Source organism: Azolla caroliniana, unplaced genomic scaffold (assembly GCF_043228905.1).
Source record: "Azolla caroliniana isolate FFs.n. ecotype wild unplaced genomic scaffold, voAzoCaro1.0.p SCAF_16, whole genome shotgun sequence".
Lineage (NCBI taxonomy): Eukaryota > Viridiplantae > Streptophyta > Polypodiopsida > Salviniales > Salviniaceae > Azolla > Azolla caroliniana.
This window is the reverse complement of record NW_028230451.1, coordinates 11,093,528-11,116,676: the sequence shown is the minus strand read 5'-3', so window position 1 is coordinate 11,116,676 and position 23,149 is coordinate 11,093,528. Positions and strand designations below refer to the sequence as shown.

The 23,149-nt window shown below is 41.9% G+C and overlaps 1 protein-coding gene across 2 annotated transcripts; it reads left to right on the top strand.

Annotated features, from left to right (window-relative positions):
* Window positions 1-18,884: 18,884 nt before the first annotated feature.
* Window positions 18,885-22,489, top strand: LOC147853958 (uncharacterized). 2 transcript variants are annotated; one of them, XM_087332542.1, is made up of 2 exons: window positions 18,886-19,108; window positions 19,268-22,489. In XM_087332542.1, the coding sequence occupies exons 1-2, from the start codon at window positions 19,040-19,042 to the stop codon at window positions 20,918-20,920; spliced, it is 1,722 nt and encodes a 573-aa protein (XP_087188668.1). In that variant the 5' UTR covers window positions 18,886-19,039; the 3' UTR covers window positions 20,921-22,489. The 2 variants fall into 2 exon arrangements, with proteins under 2 accessions (XP_087188667.1, XP_087188668.1); XM_087332541.1 differs by having other exon boundaries at window positions 18,885-22,489.
* The last annotated feature ends 660 nt before the right edge of the window (window positions 22,490-23,149 follow it).

Here is a 23,149-nt window from a genome sequence, read left to right as displayed (position 1 = left end):
GGAATGCTCCAAACTTCGACGCCAAGCCTCCGAGACAGATCTGGACCATCTCGCTCTCCTCGATGTTCACCTCTATGGAGGCGAGGGAGTCGCAAATATCCTTGATCTTCGAGGTATAGTCCACTACCGACAAGTCGCGTTGTGGTAGGTTGCTCAACTCCTGTCGGAGCTGAAGCTTCCTAGCTGTGGTGCTCGCGGCGAAAATCTTCTTCAGATTTTCCCACGCGCCCTTCGGCATCTTTGCATCCTGAACATAGCTCAATAGTTGTTCGCCCACACACGACGTGAAGCAGAATAATACCCTACTCGCCGATTGCTCCCACGACGGGAAGTCTCTATGTGTCAATTCAGGTGCCGCGTCATTAGCTCCTTCGACATAACTCTAGTAGTCGTGCCCGAGCAGGTACTGGTGCATCTTGTAGGACCAAGACGCGTAGTTGGTTCTGTCGAGCTTCTCTGTTCGAAGTGAGTTCGCCATTCCTCTATCCATCGTTCTTCTTGTTCTTATTCGTCAAGCTATGTCGGCTGCAGAGAGGTTCTCAACCCTCGCGCTCTGTTACCATGTAAAAAGTAGCGTGTGGAAGCAAGTATGAAGACCGAACAGAAGGAAGAAAACCCAGGTTTAATGGAGAGCTTGAGCTTACACAGTATACGCGGGAGAGACAGAGAGAGTGAGAGAGAGAAAACACAAGAACAATATTCAACAAAAAATACTCAATCTCTATTCACCACTCTCTATACATATGTGTGTTCAATGAACACTTTTATACAAGTCCTAGAAGGACTGACCGAAGTACTGACAGTAATTCAATGCTCATTAAGAGCTCCTACACTAACTCCCAAATATATTCCTCACGGAATATCTTTCCCAACGGCCTCCTGGTTTACGTACCGATCCGGTCCTCGGCTTCTTCAGCCGATCCAGCCGATGTTGAGCTTGTCTCTCAACATTGACCTTCCCCGAAGAGCCAAAGTCCTTAACAGAAGCAATCAGTCGCGCGGTGAGATGTGACAACCGCCTCTTTGAGCGACGTTCGGAACGACAACTACAGATGCCGAGGGCAAGATCAGAGCCCACCTACGCCTCAGTGGTAGCAAGACCTTTTCCGAGGGAGTCATATAATGCGCCTCCAGGGAATACTCCGACTCTGATGGAGATTGACACTACACGTCGTCGAGGGCCATTATCCGAAGAAGAAAAGCAGTGACGCCGTACAAATCGGCTATGTCTTTACTGCGGTGGACCAGGACATATTGCAATAAATTGCCCCCATAGGCCAAGAAGATAGGTAAACCAAATAGTCGTTAGTTCTAATTGTACTAAACCCGAGCCTATTTCAGTAGGGATATCTGATAGTCCTAATAGTACTAATAGCCCAGATCTAGCGAACAAATTTGATGTCCTTAGTCAGTTAGAAGAAGAGTTAAACGACTAAGTCCAGCCAAAATAGGAGTCGTTTGGTTGGACAGCCCTAGATCTGTGCAGCCCATTAGTGGTTACATTCCCTCTAAGCAAGTTAGTGATGTTTTCGTAGCCCAAGTAATAGTTAGTACTAAAAGTACCCCTCCAGTACATGTCATAGCACTCCTAGATTCCGGAGCTAACTCTTGCTTTATGGATAAGAAATTTGCTCAAGCTCATAAGATATCCCTAAGGAAACTCCAGTGTCCAGCCTCTGTAGTAGTCATTGATGGACGTCCCATTGCCTCCGGAAATATCATAGAAGAGTCAGAGCCCATTAATATTGTCCTAGATAACTTAGCATGTGTAGTATCATTTAATATTATTAGTATCCTAGAACATCCCATAGTTTTAGGATTACCGTGGTTCGAGTTACATAACCCAGACATAGATTGGAGAACAAGAGAAATCCGGTGTCGACAAACCCAAGGGTCAACTCAGAAGATGGCAACCATTTCGATACGTCAGTTGCGTAAAGAAGGGCACAAGGAGGAAATGTTCCTCTTTGCAATATCAGTAAACCCCTCCAGCACCACTAAAGAAGAATCCACCATTCAACTTCCCGAGAAGTATCGTCATTACGCCGATGTGTTCGATAATGTACAAGCCAACACACTTCCTCATCATCGACCGTACGATTGCCCCATCGATTTACAACCGGGAAAAGAGCCGCCATGGGGACCGATCTACAATTTGTCACCAACCGAGCTGGAAGTCCTTCGGGCCTATATAGAGGAGAATTTGGAAAATGGTTTCATCCGGCATTCGAAATCTCCAGCGGGCGCGCCTATTTTCTTCGTCAACAAAAAGGATGGATCTCTTCGTCTCGTTGTAGATTACTGTGGCCTGAATAAGGTTACAATCAGGAATAGGTATGCTCTTCCCCTTATCTCAAGTCTTTTAGAACGGATCAATGGTGCCAGGTTCTTCACGAAGATCGACTTACAGGGAGCATATAACCTCGTACGGATCCGACCAGGAGAAGAATGGAAGACCGCGTTTCGCACCAGATATGGGCATTTCGAGTATACGGTCATGCCGTTCGGCCTCACTAATGCACCGGCAGTCTTCTAGCACATGGCTAATGATATATTCCGAGATCTTTTGGATGATTGTTTGATCATCTATTTGGATGATCTACTGGTTTATTCAAAGACCCAAGAAGAACATGATTCTCATGTACTATTAGTACTAAAACGACTTCGAGAACATGGTCTGTATGCAAAGCTGGAAAAATGTAGTTTCGGGTGCAACCAAGTGGAATTTCTCGGCTACATCATTTCGTCAGAAGGCATCTCCATGGACCCAGCTAAGGTCCAAACGGTGGTAGAATGACAGACTCCGCGTTCGGTGCGGGATGTGCAATGCTTCCTAGGCTTTGCCAATTTTTACCGGAAGTTCATACAAGATTACTCAAAGATCCTTCTACCTCTCACACAACTTACCAAGAAGGGACAACCGTTCATCTGGTCTGAAGAAACGGATGTGGCTTTCGAGAGTCTTAAAAAGGCATTTACATCGGCTCCAATTCTAGCTCATGTCGATCCGGAAAAACCATTTATTATCGAAGCTGACGCATCGGATTTTGCATTGGGGAGCATTCTGTCACAACAGGGGAATGATGAGAAGCTACATCCTATGGCTTTTCACTCACACAAGTTTGACGCCGCCGAAATCAACTACGAAATTCATGATAAGGAGCTATTGGCAATAGTGGATTCTTTTATGCAATGGAGGCATTTTCTAGAGGGATCCTCTCATCCGGTCACCGTATTTAGTGACCACAAGAACCTTGCCTACTTTCAGGATGCTCGTGTGTTGAATCGACGTCAAGCTCGGTGGGCCCACTTCCTCACGCGTTTCGACTTCAAAATTGCATATCGTCCGGGGAAGCACCAAGGGAAGGCAGATGCATTATCACGGCGTTCGTATCTAGCACCCCGTCCTAGTGAGCCAGCTTTCGATAACCAAAAACAAGTCATCTTGGGACCGGCACAACTACAAGCAACACAAATCTTTGACATGCCCATGGATTCCCGCGTTATCGATACCATACGCGAAGACTTGAAGACAGATGTGTTCGCCCAAGCTATACTAGCACAAATTGATCCCTCTCGAGCGTCGTGTTCACAGTCGCAACCACCAAGTACGGACTATCGGCAATTCAAATACCATGATCGATTACTCTTCTTTAAAGAACTTTTATATGCTCCTAATGGTTCTTGCCGCCTTCAAGTAGTACAAAACTATCATGACACATATACAGTTGGGCATTTTGGTAGTACTAAAACACTACATTTAGTACAACGATCATTCTGGTGGCCTTGTATGCGACAATTTGTCGAGGATTTTGTTCGGACTTGTGATACATGCTGCAGAGCGAAAATGCCAAGGCATCATCCATATGGTTTATTAGAACCATTACCAATTCCAAGCAAGCCGTGGCAGTCCATTGCTCTAGACTTCATCACAGATCTTCCAGTCTCTAAGGGGTTCAATGCGATTCTAACAGTGGTCGATCGATATACTAAGATGGCTCATTTCTTGCCATGTACTAAGGAGATCTCCAGTGAAGACACTGCCAAAATTGTCATGCGTGAAGTATGTCGGCATCATGGACTTCCCGATAGTATCATCAGCAACCGTGGACCCCAGTTCGTGTCAAAATTGTAGAAGCACCTTTTTAACATGCTCAAGGTCACTTGTAACCTCTCCTCTGGCTACCACCCACAAACCGACGGCCAAGCCGAACGAACCAATCAAACACTGGAGCAGTATCTACGGTGCTTTCTCAGCTATCATCAGGATGACTGGGCAGATATTCTCCACTTCGCCGAATTTGCCTATAACAACTCTATCCATGCATCCACGAAAGTTACGCCATTTTATGCTTATACGGGATGTCACCCCCGGTGGTGTGTACTTGAAACCCCAGAGGTGTCCACAAATCCTTGCGCAGAGGATCGCTTGGAGAGGTTACGCAAGATACAAGCGGATTTGTCTACTCATCTCCAACAAGCTCAACAAACACACAAGGTTTATGCGGATCGTCATCGACTCCCATCTAGTTTTAACATTGGAGATCGGGTATGGCTACTCCGACGACACATCAAGACTACTCGCCCATGCGAGAAGTTGGATTATCGGCGATTAGGTCCTTTCCGTATTATAGGAAAGATTAATGATGTCGCTTTTCGTCTTGATCTACCTCCACAACTTCGGATACATCCGGTGTTTCATAGTTCTCTCCTCGAACCCTATCAAGAGAGCACCATCCCAGGTCGTATTACACAATAGCCTCCACCTCCGATCGAGCTTGAAGATGGACCTGAGTACGAGGTTGCCGCCATCCTTGATTCCAAGTTTGTTCGCAACAAGCTCTACTATCTAGTAGATTGGCTAGGATATAGTCGCAGCGAGCGTACTTGGGAACCGATAGAGAATGTCACCAATGCTCGTGCTCTTCTTGAAGACTTCGATCGTCAATATGCAGACAAACCGGGTCCTCAATCCAAAACGACTCGTTACACTCGTCGTTTTAAAGGGGGGATAGTGTCATGGTATGGCAAGACTCGAACCCATGACCTTATGCTACATGGGTCGAGCTCTTGACCATTAGATTATACATTGTAATACGTAGAATATTATTTTCATTTATGTTTTATTATAGAAATTTGATGTATATTCCAGATTTCTCTGGAACATTCTAGAAACTTCAAGAGTATTCCTTAGAACACTATAAAAGGAGGCACAAGGCATTATTTCGAACCAAATCGGTTCAACGCCAGTCTTAAGCCTCCTAGCTACTATACATTTTCTTCACATAATATATATCTTTTCTTATCATCACTCTCTCTCTCTCTCTCTATCTCTCTCTCCCTCCCTCTCACTCACTCTTTCCTTCTCTCGAGAGTTCTTCACCTCTCTTAGTACTAATACTTCTTTTAGTACTAAGTCCTTCTCTGTCTTAGTACTGTTCCTGACAGTGGCAAAGCTTCCGGGTAGGTGCTTTGCGTGCCACAGGGCCACAGGGCCACCGGTCCTTCTAATGTCATGCCGAATTCAACAATTTTTTATTGTTCGGCTTCCGGTTCGGTCAGCCTTTGGGATACATGATTCGCTTCCCATGTTTGTAGGAACGCATAGATGTGTGCCTCCGCGTAAGGTTCATCACGGTACTTCGGATATGGGTACAGCATGGTGTAGTCTTCGGGAGGTTGTACCGGAGATGTGTGGTTTAGTTCTTGCTCTGTGGTTGGTGTTAATGCGCAGTTTTCCGTTGTCTTCGCGGGTGGTGTTGGTGCGCGGTTTTCCGTTTCCTCTACAAGTGGTGTTGGCGGGCGGTTTTCCGCTTCCTCCGCAGGTGGTGTTGGCACGCGGTTTTCCGCTGTCTCCGCGGGTGGTGTTGATGAGCCGTCTGATTTGTCATCCTCTGGATCGTCTGAAGTATCGTGGCTGATTTTGTAATTCGAGTGAACACTTTGTTCACTATCCGATTCCAACTCTAAGGCCGAGAATGCCTCCGAGTCTCCGTTGCCTCTGGTAAGCATCCACAGTCGGGCTTCTGCCTCTTGCAGGCTCGTCAGACTACTGCCCTCGTCAAAAAATTGTTGTTTTTGGAATTGAAGTGCGTCTTCTGCGACCCTCCGAAGCACTCTAGGAAAAGACTAATCTTGTCGAATCTCCTCGGCCGCTTGCTGGAAGGTTGCCCTGCCCGCCTTTGTTGTCTTTCGGCAAGTCTTCTTCCTCGTTCGGTGACTTGGTCGTTAGTCGGTCGAGACATCCATCCCCCGGTGTTCTCTGCTCACTACAGGAATCGTGGTCACCAAAAATTGTGTTATCCCTTCAGCTATTCGAGTCCTAACATAGGGTGTCCCTATGGAACACTTCACCAAAGGGTGGTATGGGAAGATATGGATGGACCCTGATAGGGAACGGGGCTTAATCAATTACTAACCCACACGGTTAATGATCGTAATACACGCGTAAGATGAATTAACTTAAGCACATAACGGTAATCAGATAGATACTTAATCATATGCAAAACAACATCACTTCTATTAATTATCCGTCGTTGATTACATTCTTGTCGGGTCCTTTTATAGGTCTCCGACTGAGTTACAAACCGGTGCCAACTGGCAACCGGCAACGATCCGGTCCAGATCCGAATCAACATACCGATTCTTGGTCCATCCGTCCGCTTCTCAAAATAGCATAATACTTATTAATTCTCATAATAATTATTAATTTCAACTCCCTATTCCTAACGAAATACCCCTTTTACATTCTGGACTCTAACCGGCCCTTTTTGCCTTGCCGGCCAACATCGTTTAATTGCTATGTATGTGAATGAGTGTGTATGTGTATGTGTGTTTCTAATCCTATTCCTAATCTTATGCATAACTTAAAGTCGGGGAAGAGGGACACTTGGTATGGCTTTGTTGGAGATCGATGGCAGGAGGGAAGAGTTGTCAATCCTTAATTGTGTTTTTTATTAACATTCTTAACTAATAATAATCTATCTATAACTGTATGTTAATTATAAAATGATTAATTACACAAATACATGGACAATCATTACATAGTTATTACTTATGTTGTAATTCACAAACATGTATTTTGCATGCACAAACCCCCATATGTAGACAAATTTTAGGCATTGATATTGGAGACACACTACTTCCACTTAAATAACGAGTTCATAAAGTAACAATACTATTTAAGACTTCAATTGCTACTTTTGGTCAAGAAATGGTTATCAATAAAAGACCTAGTGTTAACTACTAAGCTATTTCACATTTGTGCTATCATTTTAGCATATGTTGTTTGAAACCAATTGATTTACAAAAAAAAAAACATTTTAATACCATTACTAGAGACTTTAGACAATTACACACATCAATATTTGTGTACGGTACATGTTGCACATATGTATATAGCTTTTGTGCAATTTTGAATTTTTTATTATATAATTTGAAGAGCCAAGAACATTCATTTGGGCATGTTAAGCGGACAACCTCAACCGGATCAGGATCGACTGAACAAGCCAAAGCCGGATCAGAGTCCGGAATGAAGAACCCGATCGGTGTCAGGAAGGTATCTGGAACTAGGAGCCGGATCGGATTGGAACCAATAGGCCGTTACAGGCCTATGAATCTAGCCTAGTACGTAGGTACATTTTTAGGAGTCAGTGTTGGTTGCTCGTACGAGCATTGAAGTACTTGTCAGTACTTTTGTCAGTCCTTTATGGGCTTGTATAAAAGTGCTCATTGAGCACATTGTATGTACAGAGTGTTATTATTTTTTAATTGAGTTTATGCATTCTGCTCTCTCTATCTCTCTTGTGTATTCTCTGTTGTTAAGGTTCCATTAAACCTTCATTCTCTATTTTTTGTTGTTATCCAGATAAACCGGTTTGTCAAAGCTTCCGCACATTAACTTTGACATGGTATCAGAGCGCAAGGGTTCATCCTCAACATCAACGACGTAGGCACCGCTTTGTTTGCAAAAGGTTAGAAGATCGAATCGGATATCAATCTATGGCACAAGCAGATCGGCCATGTCAATTACTAGAGGCTTCAAGACGTGCAATCGAAACAGGTTGTTTTTGGATTACCGAAATTCAGTGGCTAGAAGGCCCAAATATGTGAAGCCTGCCAGCTCGGGAAGCAACACCGGCTTCCGTTCGCCACCGAAAGAAACCGGAGCCGTAACAACCTCGATCTAATACATTCGGATGTATGGGGACCGGCATAGAACATTAGTCTTGGCGGGAGCCAATATTTCATCTCCTTCATCGATGACTACATCCAGCACACATGGATCTACCTAATCGAAAGGAAACGTGAAGTTTTCGTCCGTTTCCGGAACGTGCAAAGTCTTGTAAAATGGGAAATAGAGAGGAAGGTCAAGTGCCTGCGGTCGGATGGCGGAAAAGAATAATTTTCTGGCCAATTCAACAATTATCTACAGCAGAAAAGAATTCGGAGGGAATTCAGTTGCTGATACAGACCAGAACAAAACGATGTGCCCAAAAGGAAGAACTGGTCAATTGTGGAGGCGGCACGGGCAATGCTGGAAGAGAAGAGCATGCCCAAGTTCTACTGGGACGAAGCGGTTCAAACGGCCATCTACATCCAAAACCAGATCAGTGATAAGGTGTCAGCACATGAGTTATATTTGGGGCAGAAGACGAATTTAAGGCACCTTAAGATATTCTCTAGCATTTCATATGTGCATGTGCCAGATGAGAAGTGGAGAAAGCTAGACCCGAAGTCGGAGAAGTGCATCCTTGTCGGCTGCTCGCATGAGCAAAAGGGTTATAAGTGCTATAACCCTTGAACAAAACAAGTTTGAGTCAGCCGAGATGTCGAATTTGATGAGTCGGCATCATGGTACTCTCTCCCAACTCCAATGTCTGACTCTGACCTGATTCCGGAGGATGAGGACAATGAGCCCAAAACGATCCGCACAAAAGAAGAAGAAGACTTCAATACTCTAGATGAGAGTCTGATCTCATTCCGGCTAAGTGGGCCACATGAGCAATTGAGTCGGAATGACTAGTCCGTCGAAGAGCTGACGAGTAGTGGAGACTCGATCGTGCTCTCCCCGCGCAAGGAACCGAGGAGACGGTTCACGTGCAAGGAGAAGGGGAAGAAGAAGATGCCCGAATCCGAGTCCGGAAAGAACGGAGTTCGAGCCAGCCAAGAGGGCCTTGCAATCGGCGAACACGAAGTTACACCGATTGACCCACCAGAAGAACCCTATCAAAAGGTATGGATATAATGTGTACATGGCACATCACTATGCGTACATGACGAAAGTGCGTGAGCTAGAGAGCTACGCAGGAGCGGCAAAGGACGCACATTGGCGTGCTGCTATGGAGGAAAAGATGCAGGCACTTGATGCCAATGACACTTGGGACCTAGTTGACACTCACCGACATTGCAAACCGATCGATTGCAAGTGGGTGTACAAAGTAAAGTACAATGCTGACAGTTCGGTCAACTGGTACAAGGCTCGATTAGTGGCCAAAGGATACGCACAAACCCACGGAATCGACTATGACGAGACCTTTCCTCCGGTAGCGAAGATGACAATGGTTCGTGTGGTGCTAGCGGTTGCTACGGCACGAGGGTGGCATCTTCACCAAATGCACGTGAAAAATGGATTTCTTCAAGGCAACCTTGAAGAACAGGTCAGAGATGAACAAGTTGGCAGTGTGCCAACTCAAGAAGTTGCTTTATGGCCTAAAGCAAGCCCCTCGGGCTTGGAATTTGAAGATTACGCACTGTTGCGTAAGATGGGGTTTGCGGCCTCCAAGTCAGACTCTTCGTTGTTCATCAGAAAAGGTTCGGACGGTCTGGTATCTATCCTGTTATATGTAGATGATCTAGTCATCACCGGACCTAGACTTGCTGAAATTGGCCGAGTGAAGTCCCAACTGTCAGATGCATTCGAAATCAAGGACCTGGGAGACCTTCATTACTTCCCCGGGATCGAAGTGATCCATACCCCCAACGACATATTGTTATCTCAGTGACATTATGTGTTGAATATGTTGTACAAGTTTGGCATGACGGATTGTCGACCTGTCTCCACACCCCTGGACCCGGAACCTAAAGCTTTGTCCTGTTTCTGGACTGGCCTATGATGAGAAATGGTTCCAAACAATTGTCGGAAGCCTTATATATTTGATGATCACCCGACCCGACATTAGATATCTGGTTGGAGCGATCAATCAATTCATGCAGAAGCCGACTATGGAGCACCTTCAATGTGCGAACCGAATACTGAGGAATGTCAGCTGCACTAAGGACCGAGGATTGTTATACCGGCACGGTATATCCAAAAAGTCAGTCGGTTATACGAATGCCGAATGGGCTGGAGAAGCGTCAGATCGACGGTCCACTTCCAGATTCATGTTGTCTCTAGATAGCGCGGCTGTTGCGTGGAGCAACAAAAAGCAGCCGACTGTGGCTCTTTCGAGAACTGAGGCTGAGTATTGGGGCACTACCATTGCCACTTGTGAAGCCATCTGGCTTTGGCGGTTGCTGCAAGACCTCCAGATCGAAGTCCCGACTCCAATCTCGATCTACTACGACAACATGAGCAGCATGCAGGTAGCCAAGAACCTTGTGTTCCATGCTCGAATGAAGCACATCGAAGTGCATTATCACTTCGTGCACAAGCGGGTCCTCAGTGGTGAAGTCCGGTATGTCCGGACGGATCGGCAAGTTGTCGACATCTTCAACAAGGCCCTAGGAACCGACAAGTTGCAGCATTTTTCGAAGATGCTTGGTCTTAAGCATCTCGACATGCCACAGTTGAGGGGGAGAAAGGAGGAGGAAACCAGAACGGAAACTAGGAAAACATGTGATGGAACCAGACAAAGAGTTGGGGAAGCAAGGGAAGACAAGAAGAAGAAAAAGGAAGCCGAGCCGACCAAAGAAGTTGGCACATCCGATGAAGTCAAAACAAGAGGCGACGGCGGCAAAGTCAAGAAGGACAGAGCCCACCGAAAGAAGACGGCCAAGACCCGAACGTGGTCCAATGTGGTAAAAGGTCTAAAAATTGAGGATGAGTTGGAGACAGTCAATTCGGACAAGAGCTGGAACAAATCAGAGGCAGTCGATTCTGAAGAATAGTTCGATTCGGAGGAGCCAAATCAACTGAAGGCCAAACAAACGAGAAGACAGCAGAAGTCGACACCGACACGGAGGAACCGACGGGTCGAGAAACGCCGAAGTGTGCCAACAACGAAGGAGCTAAGGAGGGCCTTATGAGCAGACAAGCCGACCGAGAAGGTTGAGGAGCACGAGCCAGGTGGAACCGGAGGAGAGAATTGGCTACCATAGACACTGACACTGCGATCCGACCTCGAGTTGAGCTTGAGGGGGGAGTGTTGAGCGGACAAGCTCAACCGGATTTGGATCGGCTGAACAAGCCAGAGCCAGATCAGATTGTAACCGGTAGGCTGTTAGAGGCCTACGAATCTAGCCTAGTACATAGGCATATTTTTGGGAGTCAGTGTCAGTTGCTCGTATGAGCATTGAAGTACTTGTCAGTACTTCTGTCAGTCCTTTATGGACTTGTATAAAAGTGCTCACTTAGCACATTGTATGTACAGAGTGTCAGTTGCTCGTATGAGCATTGAAGTACTTGTTAGTCCTTTATGGACTTGTATAAAAGTGCTCACTTAGCACATTGTATGTACAGAGTGTCAGTTGCTCATATGAGCATTGAAGTACTTGTCAATACTTCTGTCAGTCCTTTATGGACTTGTATAAAAGTGCTCACTTAGCACATTGTATGTACAGAGTGTCAGTTGCTCGTATGAGCATTGAAGTACTTGTCAGTCCTTTATGGACTTGTATAAAAGTGCTCACTTAGCACATTGTATGTACAGAGTGTCAGTTGCTCATATGAGCATTGAAGTACTTGTCAATACTTCTGTAAGTCCTTTATGGACTTGTATATAAGTGCTCACTTAGCACATTGTATGTACGGAGTGTTATTATTTTTTAATTGAGTTTATGATTTCTACTCTCTCTGACTCTCCCATGTATTCTTTGTTCTTAAGCTTCACTTAAACCTTCATTCTCTGTTTTCTGTTTGCTATCCAGATAAACCAGCTTGTCAAAGCTTTCGCATATTAACTTTGACAGGGCATATCGTAGTTAATTTTAATTTATTTTTGTTGTTATAGTGCATAATTATTTTAATAGTGAATACAAATGGTTGAGTCTCAAGGAGCCGTTTTGCACCAATAAGATGAGATCAAGGAAAGACATTTAAATGTTATGTCACCCACATGGTTTCTAAAACACAATAGTGAGTAACTTGATATTCAACAACATCCCACACATTTAGAGTACTATTGACATGAAATGTTTTCTTAATTAAATCACCATTAATTATGCAAATGATTATTATGTTATTGTTTTTGGATTTCTTTTACTAAATTTATTATATCAAGTAAATTATTTACTATTTCCAAATACATTTATCAAATATTAAGTCATTCGTTAACATTTGGATGTAATTGTGAGACCTTCACAAAAGGAGTTGACCCAAAACCGTAGTTCATGAATCGGAAAATTGCTTCCATTAGCTACAAGACTAGAATGGGACATCAATGGTATTTTACATTTCTGTCATTTCCTTTGCATGAGGTTGGTCGATGTGGTTAACAAGCTTAATCTATTTTTCTCTCCTTCTCATTAATTTTATCCATAATAGCCTTCTAGAAAGTTTCATGGTACTCAATCTTAATTTCAAGGATTTGTAAACAAGTTAAGCCTTATCATTCAAATGCGTCCCAATAGATATTGTTAATTTCATGGTACTCATGTTGGGTTGATATGAACATTGTTAATAAGTACGAGAATTGTGGAGTTTGTGCTATTATTAGAAAATAACTCACCCAAGCAAGAGTTAGACAAGGAGATCGTCTTGTGCCAACTTATACAATATGTTTTCTCCTACTTACATCTAATATCTGTCGGGAGAAAGAAAGAAAAGAAAAATATATTAACGTCTTCTAAGACCACATTAATAGATTAATCGTGTCATGAGCTATGTAATGATGTGAACGATTTACTTCATACTTTCCATGAAGATCCAAAATCATTAACAAAGGTCATTAGTCGAGGGATATGAAATGATAATTTACTATTCAAATGACATTATCATCAAGGGCTTTTGATTGATGATGTTGAAAATCACTGATGTTAAGCAAACCATATTATGTCTATATTGTAGTGGTCAAGCACACAAAGAGATAAATTGCCTGTATTGACCTAAATGGCAATTTCATGAAGTTCTAAAGTTGATTTTGGTTTTCTAATTCCATCTAGCCATCCTAATAATCCTAGTAGCCTTGCACCACCCAATAGTCTTTAAGGTCCTTAGCCAACTACATGAAGTGTTAAACAAGTGAGTTCGCCCAAAATAGGATCCATTTTGTTGGACAATCCAAGATTCATAAAGTTAATCTAAAATAATGATTCCACTGTGTTGGATCAAGTTTGTTGGTATTTTGCATCACAAAGTTAATTTTCATACTTCTATACGTGTTAGTGATTTCTGTTCTCCATTGTGGTGTGTTTAAGATTACTAGGTGTAATTTTGTGTTTTCATGTATGTCCATACTTACATTTTAGCTTACCTAAGGTTTAGGTTACCTTCTTAAGTAAGGTTGTCGTGGTGAGGAGAGAATGAGGCTTCATGAGATTAGGGTTCATGGGGCTAGTGGCTTAAGAGCGATTGGCAAATGCTCTTTCCGAGTTCGTCACCTATAGTGTATATGGCAATCTAAACCCCTAGCCAATGATATTGGTGTGGAGGCAAAACTTTGTCAATATATAGACAATATTGAACTTAACTATAGGAGTGACTAACTATTGATAACCAAATTTAGCCGTAGTAAGAGAGGCATAAAATAAGGTATCTTATGCAAATTTTCACTGATTGCATGTTAGAATGTTCTTACATGTCCAACTTTACCTTGGAAGTACACATTACTTAGTATAATGGTGACTAATTGATCCCAGTAACAAGTACCAAAACATTTAGGCACTCATAGATAGTGTAATAGAGTTGAGAGAAACTACCATAAAAAGTGAATGGGTTTCTTTTCTAACCAAGCTTGTAAAAGGTTCATGGACTTTGTCTAAAGCCGACATAAACAAGTCTCCATTTGAAGCTTTGCAATGAGTGTTTAACTTCAACATATTCACTTTTTTGTGTTTTCCTTCTTCATCTCCAATTCTTCAATTTTTTGGATGACAAAAACTATTAGGTAACATCACCATTACAAGATTAAAAGCTCAATTTTGTCCATTTCATGTAAACCAAAAGAAAACTCTCTTTATCACTTTAGTAATTGTCCACAACTTTTTTATTTCACATTATATACATGTAAAGGGCCCTCATTGTGCATTTTCCAAACCTTGAATTGTAAGGACACTTGAGTTTCAATTTAAATTTGTTTGTGAATTATCATGAATATTTATCAATTACATGTACAAATTAGAGGTACGCCAGCTCTTCACCTTTGTAGCCCAACTTAACGTAACTGGAAAAAATGTACATGAGTTGCTTGGATTATCATAGTTTGATGCATATAAAATCAACGGAGGTATTCCTATTTCATTAACTAGTCAAGTTGACATACATATTGTTCACATAAACAAGAAAAAGTTAAAGTGGAAGGTTGAAGATTGAAGGTGTTTGCATTTTGCCTTGAAGACCATTATGAAAAAAGTAAGCTCTACCTAGTTAGCTATACGTATATGGAACCAGGAATTTAAAAGTTTAGTGATGATGATTTCAATTCATCACACGAAAAAGTTGTTTGGACCTCAACCTAACAAGATAATGGCAATTTTTTACATTGAATGCCACCATCCGTGCACCCATTCAAACTTTACATAATGCATTGCCATCAAAGAAATTAATCCCTTTATAACCAAAAATAAAGTTGAAAGTCAAAGGTATTCATAGAAGGCATCAATATTGAGTACCTTTGATTTTATGAACTTGAATAATGTCCTTCATATTAAGGAAATTTAAATGCATGTAGAATGTCTTGTTTATGTACCTTACCATACTAAAAACTGTATGCCAAATCACAAATCAACTCCCAACTATACACCCATGCTTCGTATGTCCCATATAGCAAGAATACCTTTGTGCCATGGCTTAAATAACCAAATATTATCTTTTCTAATAGCCATATGACCATGCATCTTCATAAAATCTCCTCTAAGATTGTGTAGATTGTACTTTATATATGATAATAGTTTGCACTAAAATGGAGTGTGTATACTCAAAATACGGAGAGTGTTTTTTATGGAAACCTTAAATCATGATCAAATGGTGTGGTAGAGAAATGCAATTGAAATATGTATAGTGTAGGTGGTGTACTAAATGGCTCCATGCTTCATGAAAGAAAATATTGTTTTAGGTGGCGAGCATTGAATAAGATTTAAGTTTGCAATCACAAGAAAGCAACTGGATTTGTCCTATTGAAGACCCAAATCAAAACCAGGTAAGCAAAGTATTTCTTTATCCTATTTAAAACTATTTTTGCTCTCTTGATGGGGAAATAGTAGATGTCATCAACAAAATTGGTTATTTAATGAAAGTCTTTTTGATGTTTCTTCTATCTTCATAGGATGAATTGGACATGTGGCAAAGTTTTTCTTTCAAGCATTTTCCATTTTCTATTTTCTCTTGATGGGGACTGGATGAACACCAACAACCATTGGTATACATTGGTATAATGAAAAATGGGGCGAGACATTGAGTCCAGATAATACTCCATTTCATGGCAGGTGGCTTACGTTGAACCCCTAGCTAGCTAGCCTAGCCCTTTCAACACAAGTGTTTATAATGCATAAAATTCATGTTTCCTTTTTCCACTCCATCTTTGGAAACATGAATTGGATTGGTGCTTGTTTTGCCTCAAAGGAAGTATAATCACTTTCATTTCTTTTTCTCATGCAAGTTTTAGCATTGCCTTTTGGATGATAATAAAATGTTTTTCAACCATTAATTGTGGAACATGGTGTACGATCAAATTGTTAACATATATTGGATTGATAATGGAAAAAATCTTAAGGTTTCCTTTTATCTTAATTGTGGAACATGGTGTACGATCAAATTGTTAACATATATTGGATTGATAATGGAAAAAATCTTAAGGTTTCCTTTTATCTTAATTGTGGAACATGGTGTACGATCAAATTGTTAACATATATTGGATTGATAATGGAAAAAATCTTAAGGTTTCCTTTTATCTTAATTGTGGAACATGGTGTACGATCAAATTGTTAACATATATTGGATTGATAATGGAAAAAATCTTAAGCTTTCCTTTTATCTTAATTGTGGAACATGGTGTACGATCAAATTGTTAACATATATTGGATTGATAATGGAAAAAATCTTAAGCTTTCCTTTTATCTCATTTTTTGGTCGTGGGCGAATTTGCTTCACACATTTCTCCTTAAAAACCCTTCTTCATTAAGATTCAAAAGGGCAGAGTTGCTTACTATGGGTAGTCCTTTTGACGTTGTTAATTTCCTTCTTTACTTGCTAGAGAAAACAATGGATTGATTTTATTCTTGAGTTTTGGTGTTTCTTTTATTTAAAAAGCTTTATTTTCATTCCTTTACCGCAAATATATAATATTGTTAAGGTCTTTGTTCTAAATTCATGGTTGTAGAACATCTACCTAGGCCAATTATATTTGTGCAATATAAACATTACAACAAATCAACAAAATGCATTTTATAAACTTCTTGTTTGTCCCTACATGTCTCTAGCTCTAAATTTCGAAATTCAGATTTTATCCTTGCCAGATTTTTGTAGACACGATTTTCATCTCAAACTTCATTATGATGCAAAGTTGCAAGTGGTTAACTACTAACCCTAGTAATAATTGGTTTGTTTTGCAAACAAATAGGCCAAATATATATGATTTCAAAATTGTAATACAAAAACGTGATGAAAGTACTCTAAAATCTCGACAAAAACTATAACATGGATTGAAAATAATAAACAAGCCCTAATATCCCTTCGTATTAACAATCTGGATCATGTATTTATTTGTTCTTTTTGTTTCTTGTGAAACCACCCCTCGACAAGTAATCATATTTACATTGTTAATTATTCTCTCTTCTCTCATCATCAGAAATTCATGATGAGATGCACAAGTTAATATTAAAAGGGTTTAGGGTATTTACCATTTTCACCTTGTTTTATTGGTCCCTTTACCTCATCCCCACATAAACATATACATATGTATTGGTGGAAGCCACATTAATGTATGTATTGTCATACAAGGAGAAAAAAAGATTCCTTTTGGAGCCACGCTTGTAAGAATCCAATATGGGGGTTTTATGTGATTCTTGGGGTTGTTTTGAATATTAGAACCTTGGAGGTGAAAAGTGATAACTGCAAATTGTCCCGATACCTGGTGAAATAGTAAGAGGCATTGAATATTCTCAAATGATGTAGTCCATTAAGTTTCGTATCCCAATGGTTTTATGCTATCCATAGTCAAATGCTTTTGTCCTTCGATTGATTGGCTCCAATCATTGAATATGAGGACAAATTAATTGAATACTAGGACAAATCACATAAAAGGTGAAGATAACTAGAGGATAGGATTAGGAAAGAGAAGAGAGGGAGGGATCTTTTCAACATATAGAGGAGATTAGTTACAATCATGGGGGCCCCGGGGGGAGGGAGTGAATGAGAGATTGTGTAGGAACTCTTGATATCAGGAATCAGAAGGAGATAATATGTTATTTTATGGAAACGGTTTATATCTACCATAGTAAAACGAGGAATAGAGCCTCATGATGGCTGTAGTGAATGTGCAGAACCATCTAATGGTTCAGAATTGGTTATAATTCAACACTTACTCTCTCTCTCTCTCTTCTAGGAATGAAGTTTGAGGTGGCTTTAAAATACCGATACATTTATAATGGGACAAGTGTCTTTTTCTAGATAGTGAATCTGGATAATGTCATGCATAGTTTCGTTATATGCTTGGTTGCTAAAGACATTTAGGTGGTTATGCCATAACTTTTAGCATCCTTAACTAGGATAATTGTGTTTTGTCTCATCCAACATCGTACAAGGCAAAGCTTGATTACTCAGGTGTTGGGGTCTATGCCATAATTTGAGAATTAGAAATAGGCTTTAATTTAATGGGCTCTATGGACTGGCACACATATGTAATCCTAAATGGAACATTGATTCAATACTTTTTGCAACTACGATATGTTGAAACGTTTTTACTACTCGAGGGTTTTAGTTGCTATAAGATTGACATTATGGTCGGAAGATCATGGTTTTGTAGCATTGTCATGTTGTTATTTTAATATACACAAGAATGCTCTACAAAGTGAACTAAAAAGCGTAAATGGTAAACACATAGAATGTGGCATAACAAGATATTGATTGGCACATTCAGGCATCCTTCAACAAAACTGCCTATTTGTGAGGCTAGAAAGAGAAGAAAAGACGCTAGATAATCTCGATTCTCCACCTCTAGGTCACTTTCCCGGGACACCATACCTTGCTTGTGAAGCTGAAGGAGCACAAATTCTCACTTTCTGCGTGTGAATGAAAGGTGGACTTTTGTAGCAACAAAACGAAACGTAGTTTGGTACGTATGTAGTGGTAGTGTAGTATTAGTAGTGTGGAAGGCTTGAAAAAACGATGATACATCCATCCATTCATACAGAAGACGGACTGGCCTGACCGTGTCAGCATGTAACAGCGTCCACAAAGCTGAAGCACACGTTTTAGTACAGTGTGAACATAAATACATACATACATATACATACACACATACACACACAACTCTCTCTCTCTCTCCACAAACATATATGTATATATATATGTACACAGTACATATATCTCTTGAATCCAATTTATATCTAGATATAAATAAATCATTCATATGCCTGCAACTTGTTAATTTATCGAACGCGTTGGCCTCCCTCTACCGATCCGTCTCCTCCCTCTCTCTCTCTCTCTCTCTCTCTCTCTCTCCATATGTATAGCCCCTTGTGGAATTGTTTCTTACGGCCTCACCAACAAATCATAAATCCTGGCGGCGGCAAGGTAACAGACAGTGGTGGTGGTGCCGAATCCGCCATCGCCCCCGGGTCTTCGCTATATCAATCGCATGATTATGATGATGATGATGATGATGATGATGATGATGATGATGATGATGATCATTTTGATACCTCCTTTCCTTCTCCTGCCACTGTCTTACAGGGCCATACACATCTGAAGAGCGTCCCCACGGCCCTTCCCACCCACATCCAGCAGCAGCAGCAGCAGCAGCAGCAGCAGCAGCAACACAAAGTTAATAGCACCACCACCTCTTCTCCCACCGCCGCTCCCCATCATAAGCACTCGGCTACATCATTACGGTCCTTACTAAGAGCCGGAGGAGGAAGAGGAGGAGGAGAACCAGCGCCGCCACCTCCTCCTCCGCCTGCCTCCTCTCCTACTCCTACTCCTATTCCTACTACTACTACTACTACAACTACTAGTAGTAGTAGTCATATGAGTCCTGTCCTCGTCGTCTCCCCTGCACATTCATCTCTGTACACCATCACCTCTCCTGCCTCCCCTTTCTCTCTCAACGTTCCCCTCCTCGCCTCTTCTTCCGCTTACTCCTCCTCCTCCTCCTCCTCCCTCTTCCCTGGCGGCCGCCATAACCCTTCTTCTCTTTTCCTCTTCGGCGACCTGCTCTTCTCTGCCTCCTCCTCTTCCCCTCACATCTCCGTCTCTTCCCACTCCTCACTTTCGGAGGTTCACCATCGCTTTGGGGTCGGCTCCGCACACGTCTCTGCCCTCCTGGTTTCCTTACATTTCGTCTTCACCGCCCACCTCGACCACCAAATACGTGTGTGGCGGCGCCCTATGGGAGCCGTTGATTCCACCGTTTCTGCGAAACCTTATAATATAATGAGACGAATCTCATCCAAGCCGGGCTCCAGCAGTTATAGTTATAAACTCTTGGGAACATTGCCCTCTGCTAAGGATTTCCTCATCAACTCCATTGCAAGTGAGAAGAATTACGTGCAGTTCAGGCGCCATTACAGCCGTCTATGGATTCAGCACGTGGATACCATCACGAGCTTAGTGGTGGAGCCGGACGGGAGCCTCTTGTATTCGGGCTCGTGGGACAGGACGGTGAAGGTGTGGAAGCTCTCGAAGATGAAGTGTATACAATCAATCAAAGCCCACGAAGATGCCGTGAACGATATGATGATAGGCATGGAGAACGAGATTCTGTACACAGCATCGGCAGACAAGACGATAAAGGGGTGGAAGAAGATTGGGGAACGTAGAGTGCTGATGTGGAGGATAGACGACGCCCACAATGCGGCAGTGAATGCGATGGTGATGAGCGGCGATGGAAGCATGGTGTACACAGCCGGGTCGGATTGCAAGATCAATGTGTGGCGGCCGCCTGGATTAGCCGGGCCAGCTACCAATCATCAGAGTATTGGTAGGAATGCAGCAAACCTTGGTGTTGGCGTTAGGTGGCGGAAGTGGGCGGAACTGAGAGGGCACAGGCAGGCGGTGTTGTGCTTGGCGGCGGCTGGACCCTTGGTTTGTAGTGGATCCGCGGACAAGACCATTCGTGTGTGGAAAAGGGAAGGCGATGGCGATGGCGATGGCGATGGCCAGTACATGGCGTGTATGGCGGTGCTGGAAGGCCATGGTGGGCCGGTGCGCAGCCTGTGTCTCAAGGTTGCGTCTACCAGGCATTGCGTCGTCAACAGTGGGGCCATGGATTCCACCGTCAGGAGTTGGTCCCTCCTCTTCTTCCACCCACTCACTACTCTCACACACCCACACCCCACTCACTACTCTCACCGACAGAGAGAACTAGAGATGACGGGGGATCCATGAATCCACATGACTACGGATTCATGATGATACTTCTTCTTCTTCTTCTTGTACTGCAAACTGCTCTAACAACAATCGTCGTCGTCGTCGTCCACGACATCCATCCACATCAATAATTTTTCCAACTGCCAGACACTACCCGGTGACTAACTAATTAAATGGAAATGGAAGCCTTACTTTCCTTTTACCGCCCGACTAATTAATGATATATATATATATATATATATATATGTTTGGGTAGGATATGCGCCAATCGTAGTCCAATACATATATACACACCCACCCACCATCATCACATAATATGTAATATGGTGGCTGCAGCTACATACAAGTCTATCAATGCACTTTAACCTTTTCCCTCCCATTCTTAACCTCTCTCATCATCCTCTTACTTCTTTTGTACACATCAGTGTAATATCACTAACATCCGCAGCGCACTTCTCTCTACCTGGGGATTTTTTTGAGAGCCATACATATTATATAAATAAAATTAAAGCAAACTCGGCCATTATCACATTCAGGAATAATCTAGAAGTTTTTATTATTATTAATAATTATATAGAATTCTCTCGTGATTCACCATACATACCATGTATGTCACGTGCTGCTAAGTTGGATAGGCCGTTCTTCACACATGCTTTTAAGTAATCCTAAGAAAATACCCACAAACTTTTGTTACATTGTCTAACAAAAACCAAACAATATCTAGAATATTTATTTAAATTCAGACATTACGAACTCTTGGTCGTTGGATGCAACGACCAAACCGCTTGGGAAGACAAAAGGACCTGGAGTTACTTTACTTGGCAACGTTAAACAAGGAAAATGGGTCAGCTAACACGACACATCAAATAAGATTTGGGAGAAAATGAAGGCAATAAAAAATATATATGATGTGAATGGGATTTTTGGGAGATCCAAACAATCTTTACCCATCCTGTGAGTTGCCACTTCTCCATAACGACAAGCCAAAAAGAAGCACTCGATTATAGTCACCTGATGACACCAGATCATCTGATAGAACTCCAAAGGCTACATCATCTGTAGCATATTTTGTAGTTGAACATTAGAAACCGACCATCAATATGATGCCTTGAAGTTGTCACAAACCAGCTGACCGTCAACGTGTCTTTGCCATCTAACAGTAGTACATCAACCTCTACAGCAAAAGAATTGTGTTCCATTCTATATTCTCCTGGACATCAAAACCAACAATCTGCATGCTCCATCTTCCATGTCTCCCAAACTCGGTACCTGTATCTCCACCTCTTGTATATCCTATTTTTACTAGGCTATGGATGCTTCTATGCGTTACGAAAATCTGTCACACGATGATCAAATACAGAAGACTAAAAATATCAAACACTAAAGAAGAATAGAAGACATTGTTTTCTTTAAAATATCAAAAGGTTGTTCAAATTTAGTTAATTTAATAAAATCAATAAGACCATTCCGTCATCAATTAATTCTCTCAACCTTAATTCCATCCAAAACACTTTTAAAGTTCAAACTCTTTACCTGATTCTAGAAGTCAGCAAGGGCTCGGCTCAAGTCTAAACTGAGCTCTTAAACCGTTTTAAATGGTCTGGCAGTTCAGTTTGGCTCGGGTGAAGCTTGAACTTCCCAAACCCGTTTGGTTTACGCTTAATTGGCTAAGCCTTAACCGGTTTGGTTCAAGTTTGAAAACTTACAAACCCGTTAAGGCTTAATAGGTTTGGTTTGAACAAGGCCAAACCGGTTAAAGGCTTACTCGGACCGTCGTCGCTTCGTACCTGATCTCCCAAACAATTGTTACTTGGCACTTTGCAAATTGTTAATTGAAGATGCTCCAAACAAAAGAACAATACAAAATGCTTCGTGTTAGTTATACTCATTTATGCTTGGATCATGGAATACTTTCACGGCTTATGAAGACCCTAGACTTATACATTGGAAAGTATTAAAGAGATTTAAACGTGTAAAAAGTAATGTGCAGAAGCTACAGAACACTTTTTATACAAGTCCTTAAAACGACTGACAGAAGTATTGACGAGTGCTTCAATGCTCATACGAGTGACTTATACTAACGCCAATGAATCTACCTACGTACTCGGCTAAGATTGTAGACCTCTAACGGCCTACCGGTTACAATCCGATCCGTGTCTCCGATCCAGCTCTTGGTTCTGGATACCGATCTGGCTCGAGCTTATTCAGCAGATCCGGATCCGGTTGAGCTTGTCCGCTCAACACTCC

What these genes read in the sequence shown, in the direction of transcription:
- LOC147853958 (XM_087332541.1), top strand. Translation starts at nt 19,040, where the DNA reads ATGTATAGCCCCTTGTGGAATTGTTTCTTACGGCCTCACCAACAAATC.